General features: G+C 49.6%; 1 protein-coding gene across 1 annotated transcript; it reads left to right on the top strand.

Moving 5' to 3' along the window:
• The first annotated feature begins 1,912 nt into the window (after positions 1-1,912).
• MRPL20 (mitochondrial ribosomal protein L20) lies at positions 1,913-6,881 on the top strand. Its single transcript, XM_084821879.1, has 4 exons — positions 1,913-2,139; positions 3,849-3,959; positions 5,366-5,443; positions 6,485-6,881. Exons 1-4 carry the CDS (start codon positions 2,053-2,055, stop codon positions 6,656-6,658), a joined length of 450 nt encoding a protein of 149 aa, XP_084678005.1. The 5' UTR covers positions 1,913-2,052; the 3' UTR covers positions 6,659-6,881.
• Positions 6,882-6,951: the final 70 nt, after the last annotated feature.

Raw genomic sequence — 6,951 nt, 5'->3', positions numbered from 1 at the left:
GATAAATCCAGTTCTAAATTTGCACCTTCCATCCCAGTGGAGGTGGTGGCTCCAGTGATTCCACTCCGGGTTTCAGTCAGAACTCTAAAGGAGCTATCCAACATGCCGAACCCACTTTGTGTATTCGGCACTGGACCAGGTTTAAGGTTCTAGTTCTAGGTGTACAAAACCCTAAACAACTTGGGACCAGTTTACCCAAGAGAGCACTTTCTCCCTTACCAACCCAAACAACTTGGGAGCAGGGTACCCAATAGAGCACTTTCTCCCTTACCAACCTAAACAACTTGGGACCTAAACAACTTGGGACCAGGGACCTAAACAACTTGGGACCAGGGTACTCAAGAGTGCACTTTTTTCCTTACCAACCTAAACAACTTGGGACCAGGGTACCCAAGAGAACACTTTCTCCCTTACCAACCCAAACAACTTGGGACCAGGGTACCCAAGAGAACACTTCCTCCCTTACCAACCTAAACAACTTGGGACCAGGTTACCCAAGAGAGCACTTTCTCCCTTACCAACCTAAACAACTTGGGAGCAGGGTACCCAATAGAGCACTTTCTCCCTTACCAACCTAAACAACTTGGGACCTAAACAACTTGGGACCAGGGACCTAAACAACTTGGGAACAGGGTACTCAAGAGTGCACTTTTTTCCTTACCAACCTAAACAACTTGGGACCAGGGTACCCAAGAGAACACTTTCTCCCTTACCAACCCAAACAACTTGGAACCAGGGTACCCAAGAGAACACTTTCTCCCTTACCAACCTAAACAACTTGGGAGCAGGGTACCCAATAGAGCACTTTCTCCCTTACCAACCTAAACAACTTGGGACCTAAACAACTTGGGACCAGGGACCTAAACAACTTGGGACCAGGGACCTAAACAACTTGGGACCAGGGTACTCAAGAGTGCACTTTTTTCCTTACCAACCTAAACAACTTGGGACCAGAGACCTAAACAACTTGGGACCAAGGACCTAAACAACTTGGGAGCAGGGTACCCAAGAGAACACTTTCTCCCTTACCAACCTAAACAACTTGGGAGCAGGATACCCAATAGAGCACTTTCTCCCTTACCAACCTAAACAACTTGGGACCTAAACAACTTGGGACCAGGGACCTAAACAACTTGGGACCAGGGTACCCAAGAGTGCACTTTTTTCCTTACCAACCTAAACGACTTGGGACCAGAGACCTAAACAACTTGGGACCAGGGACCTAAACAACTTGGGAGCAGGGTACCCAAGAGAACGCTTTCTCCCTTACCAACCTAAACAACTTGGGAGCAGGATACCCAATAGAGCACTTTCTCCTTACCAACCCGCCCGGTCACGGAGTTCATCAGAGGGCATGTTCCTGGTGGTTCCACATGGACCTATGGCCGACTGGAGTCCACCAGGAGAACAGCCTTCCGTGTGGTGGCCCCCTTCCTGTGGAATTCCCTGCCTCTGGAAGTCAAACAGGCGCCAACACTGTGTTGCTTCCAGGGCCTCCGAAACACCGGCAAGCCTTCCTCGGATGACCAGCGGTAGTGTGATCGGAACTCTGTTTCTTTTTTTAAAAAAAAACAACACAAAACACAACAGTGATTATTTTAACAGGGTTTTTTTTTTTTTAATCCGTTTATCTTATTTGCATCGTTCACCGCTCCGAAACCCGTCTGGAGGCGGGGTGGTATACAGACGTTGCAAATAAAAGAGAGAGATACATCAACAGGAGCCCCGCCCTCCGCTGCTCCCTCCCCTCCCGACAAAGGGGAGGGAGGCTCAGCTGCGCTGCGCTGCGCTCCTGGCGCGGCGCGCGTTCGCCGCTCCAGCGGAGAGGCCCGAACGGTGCCGGAAGCCGCGGGGCGTGCGCTCCCCTCGCCTTCCTCTCGACCTCTAGGGGCGGCCGCGGCCGCTTCGCTCTGTGCAGCCCGGAAAGGAGAAGCGCCGCGGGTCGCCCCGCGTGGCTCCGTGTAAACGCCTCCCCGCCGGCCCGCTTCCCCGCTCTTTTCCTCCCTCCGCCTTTCCTCTTCGCTGCGTCCTTTGCAGAGCCACGAAAGTGGGATGGTTTTCTTAACCTCCCGCCTTTGGATCCGCGCCCGTTTGACCGATCGCGTTTTCCGCAAGCAGGAGGTGCTCCAGCATGCCCGGGTAAGGGCCGAGGATCGGGGCCCTTCATTTGCACACACCCCCGCTCCCCAAGACGCCCCCTCCGCCAGGATTTCCCCTCCCTGCGCAGCCCTGGTACCGTTTTGCAGCTTGCACCGAAAACCCTTTGATTTGATTTGAGCATAAAACGAGAGCCGTGCTGGATCGGGCCAAGGATCCGCCTAGCCCAGTTTCGTGTTCGCGCCTCCCCTTCCTCGCCTTTTCTCCAAGCTAAACATGCGATTTGATTTGACGTTAAGCCTTGCGCAAAGTGGTCCTAAACAGGTCTACTCGGAAGCCCCCCTCCCCCAAGTAGGATAGGGCTTGCTCCCAAGTAAAGTGTGGTGTATTGGTTAGAGTGTTGGACCAGGCCCTGAACAATCCAGGTTCTAATCCCCGCTGGGCCAGGAAGCTGACTGGGTGACTTTGGGCCAGCGACTGACTCTCAGGCTAACCTACCTCACAAGGTTGTTGGGAGGATAAAATGGAGAGGGGGACGACCGAGTAAACCACCTTGGGTTCCTTGCAAGAGGAAAAAAAGCAGGATATAAATGGAATAAATAAATTAAAGGTGCCTAGGATGTTGGGCTGAGCTGTAGCACCTCTGAAAGGCCCCCGATTCAAACTTTGTCTCCCTTCTAGCAATGCATTTAACAGCCCATGTCTGTGTATGTGTTTAACTAAACACAGTGGGAATTATTTCTGAGTAAGCATGCTTAGGGTGAGCACTGTGGGTGAAAGCAAGCCAGCCTCAGTCCCTCCCTCTGCAATATGGGGAGAATGGTATCGGCCCACATTACAGGGCTGTTGTAAGGGATATGATTAGTTAATGTACAGGAAGCGCTTTGAACACCCTTGAAGTGCCTTATAAATGTGAAAAAGGCAAATTCCACATTAGGCATAATTAGGGAAAGAATTGAGAATAAAATTGCCAATATCATACTGCCCCTATACAAATCAGTGGTGCGGCCACACTTGGAATGCTGTGTCCAGTTCTGGTCACCGCACCTAAAAAGGGATATTGTAGAGTTGGAAAAAGTGCAGAAAGGGGCAACTGAAAGGATCAAGGGGGCTGGAGCATCTCCCCTATGAAGGTTACAACAGCTGAGATTGTTTAGCTTGGAAAAATGGAGGGGAAGGGGAGACATGATGCCGGTCTACAAATTATGCAGGGTGTGGAGAAAGTAGATAGGGAGACATTTTTCTCCCTCCCTCATAATACTAGAACCTGATCAGTAGGAGATTCAGGTCAAATAAAAGGAAGGATTTCTTCACACAGCGTATAGTTAAACTATGGAATTCACTTCTACAAGATGTAGTGACGGACACCAATTTGGAAGGCTTTAAAAGGGGGGTTGACAAATTCTTGGAGGAGAAGGCTGTCGATGGCCACTAGTCCTGATGATGATATGCCACCTCCAGTAGCAGAGGCAATGAGCCTATATACACCAGGTGCTGGGGAACATGGGCAGGAGGGTGCTGTTGTGCTCATGTCCTGCTTGGGGGTTTCCTGTGGGCAGCTGGTTGGCCACTGTGAGAACAGAATGCTGGACTGGACGGACCCTTGGTCTGATCCAGCAGGGCTCGTCTTATGTTGTTATGAGCTGCATGGGAGAGAAGCTCTTTCTATACTGTGGAAGACGGCGCCCACCTATTTATCGTTAAAGGAAGCCATTTGTTTTCACATCTTCGTGTTCCTTTTTCCCTTTTAGCATTTCCGCGGACGGAAAAACCGCTGCTACAGTTTGGCCGTCCGAGCTGTCCGGAGGGCTTTCGTGTACGCCACGGATGCCAGGGCTCTGAAAAAGAGAGACATGAGAAAGGTAAAGTAGGGAGGAAAAACATTCACGTGTTCGTGATGTTCACCTGCCCTTGTTCACCCCGTGCACGTTTGCATAATGCGATGGATCTGGAGATGCCACAGTAGAAGGGGAGATCTAATTCTCTAGTGTTTTGCTGGGGAGGGAACATAGCTTGGTGGCAGAGCCTCTGCTTTGCATGCAGAAAGTCCTGGATTCGAGTCCCAGAATCTCTAGTATTCCAAACAGGGCGGGGAGAAATCCTGCCTGCAGTTCTGGGGAGTCTCTACCAGTCGGTGCTGGTGATACTGAGCTAAATGGGCCAAGAGTTTGCCTCGGGATAACACAGCTCCATAGGACTCCCAGGGACAGAACAGACATTACATTAAATCTGTGTCTTACAGCTATGACTCCCCAAGCTTTTTTTGTTTTACTCTGGAGTAGGCACAGGCACCCTGATCTGGATTAGGACCTTAGCACAGGGTCAGGATCGCGCCCCCTGCGCCTACTCTAGAGTAACAATTCTTTAGAAGACATAACTTCTAGACACAACAAACCTGTTTGCATGTCACGACAAGCCACCATAGGTTAATTAACCCCCAGGATGCATGATGTCCACCATTTTGAATATGCAGGCCCCAGTCACCGGTTGCTGTGGCTTGTCGTGTTGTGCAGTCCCAGGCGGCAGGGATTGTTTGAGGGTTAGACAACCCTCAAGTAACCCATGGCTTGTTTTAGGATTATTTGTGGGTTGTCTAACCCTCAAACAACCCCTGCCGCCTGGGTTCGCAAGACACAGTAAGCCGAGCACTGGTGGGTGCCATGCAAGAATGGCCCCCAGTACGACGTGACAGCCCCCGTGGGAAAATTAAGCCACGGTGAGCTGTCATGTTGTGCAAAACCAGGTCAGTTTTTTTTTTAAAGAAAAACTCTCGGGAGCACCATCTTGGTTGATTAAAAGATTTGTAAGACTTGGATCCATTCGATCACGGATGGGAAACTTGTGTCTCTCGAGATGTTGTTGGAGTCCAGCGTCTGCACACGTTCCCTACTGTGGCATTAGATAGATTAGGGGTGGAAAACTTGGGCCTTCTGTCTGTTTTGGCCTACAACTCCCATCATCCCATTGCTTAGGCTCATCAGGACTGATGGGAGTTCTAGGCCAAGACATCTGGAGGAGCATTTCAAGACAGAAGATACATAGGGGGGATTCTTTTCAATATATCTGAAGAAAGCCCCTGGGAAAGGAATGTTCTTCCGAAACGCATCGGGCAGAATAAAATATTTCATTCAGACACCTGAGAACTTATTTTCTCTTCTGTTTTGCAAAACTTCTGGAGGGCCGCAAGCTGTCTACCTCTGGGATAGATCAATTCTACATCGCAGCCATAGTAACTGCTCCACCTGAATTCTCCCATTTCTGTTTTTAGCTTTGGGCAACCAGGATCGAAGCCGCCTCTCTCGAACACGGTGTGAAGTACCACATTTTCATAAGCAACCTGTCGAAGGTAAACTGCTTTTTTATTTTTTCCTCCAAGGCTATATCCCTCTTTTGCCTCTCCAGCATTGCCTCCTCCAGCATCTGGCTCACACCACTTCTGACTCAACAGGCCTAGAGCAGCCCAGTTACCTCTGTAGAAGAGCTGAGCATGGGCTTGAGAAACGACCTATTCGAGCTTCCGAAAAAGGGGAGGGGAGGCCCAGCACCTGGGAGGCTGTAGGGGAAGGGTCAGGGCTTCTGGGGAGTTCTGGAGGGCCAAATTAAGACTCCATTGGGCCAGATTTGGTCCACGGACTCGAGGTTCAACACCCCAGCTTTAATTGGAAATCCCAGGGATTGAACCTGCAACCTTCATTGTGCAAAGCATGTGCTCTACCACTGAACTATAGTCCCGATTCAAACATTTGAGGCTGCCTTCAAGTCAGACCTTTGGGCCATCTACCCTCTATTATCTACTCTTGACTGTCAACAGCTGCCCAGGGCCTCAGGCAGGGGTCTTTCCCATCATCTGCTCACCAGTGCTTTTCAGTGGGGATGCAAGATATTGAACCTGGGACCTTCTACATGGCAATGCTTGTACTCTGCCATTGAAGTATAGCCCCTCTCCAAACTTAGCAGTTTTTTTCCTATTGTATCCGGATTTTCAAGGGATAGAATTTCTTTTGTGAATCCAGGACTGGCCCTACCATTAGGCAGGGTGAAGCAGTGCAGATGCTGGGAGGTGGCAGCAAGGTGTTAGAGGTGAGAGCTGTGTGTCTCACGGCCTGCCCTATGCTCCCTAAGCTGCCTTCAGGTTCAATGGAGGATGCTGTTTCATTACCGGTGTTGAAGAAACAGTCTAGTCAGCTTTTGTACATGAGATGGGAGTGGGTGCCACCTTATTCTTCACCTCAGGCAGCAAAATGTCATGGGCCGGCCCTGTGTGAATTGATACCTGAATGATCAAAGATGAAATAACTCACTACTTGGTTTGAGACCTTTTTGCAGTACAGGTTTGCTGCCGATACCCTGGTAACCACTGACTCCTTTTTTCCTGCTTACATTTCAGTGTCAAGTGGAACTGAACCGGAAAGTTCTGGCTGACATGGCCATCTACGAGCCAAAGACTTTCAAGTCCTTAGCCGCGTTAGCCAAAAGGAGAGGCGAAGAAGGCCTGCTTTCCCTCCAGGGAGATGGAAAGGAACCCGAAGGGATATTTTCACGCTTCGTGAAATATGCCTGAAGATATTGCTTGCTTGCTAAGCTGGGCTAAAATTAAAAGGGGACTCTTAAAAAAAAAGAAAAAAGAAAAAAAAAGCTTGTCTCCATTTGTGCACCTAAATAATCCTCTCCAAAACTTTCATAATCAACCCGGTTTAGTCTGTGACTTGTTGAGGTTATGGGGAGATTGTCCTATTGACACTTGTCTTTGAAGATGTGTAAATTATAAACCAGTCTGCAGAACAGTTTTTGGGCTGACTCTTGTCCGGTGACTAATTTTCAGTGGTTGCCTGTTTTCAAACGAGCAAAAGCTGA

Source organism: Heloderma suspectum, chromosome 15 (assembly GCF_057233095.1).
Source record: "Heloderma suspectum isolate Gila_16-S chromosome 15, 16-S_ref, whole genome shotgun sequence".
Lineage (NCBI taxonomy): Eukaryota > Metazoa > Chordata > Lepidosauria > Squamata > Helodermatidae > Heloderma > Heloderma suspectum.
The sequence above is the reverse complement of the archived record's forward strand: the minus strand, read 5'-3'. Positions and strand labels throughout refer to the sequence as shown.

Bases quoted from the DNA above. Each gene is read 5' to 3' on its own strand.
- MRPL20 (XM_084821879.1), top strand. From the start codon at position 2,053: ATGGTTTTCTTAACCTCCCGCCTTTGGATCCGCGCCCGTTTGACCGAT. The intron at 2,140-3,848 runs GTAAGGGCCGAG...TTTCCCTTTTAG, and splicing joins AGGTGCTCCAGCATGCCCGG to CATTTCCGCGGACGGAAAAA. The intron at 3,960-5,365 runs GTAAAGTAGGGA...TTCTGTTTTTAG, and splicing joins AAAAGAGAGACATGAGAAAG to CTTTGGGCAACCAGGATCGA.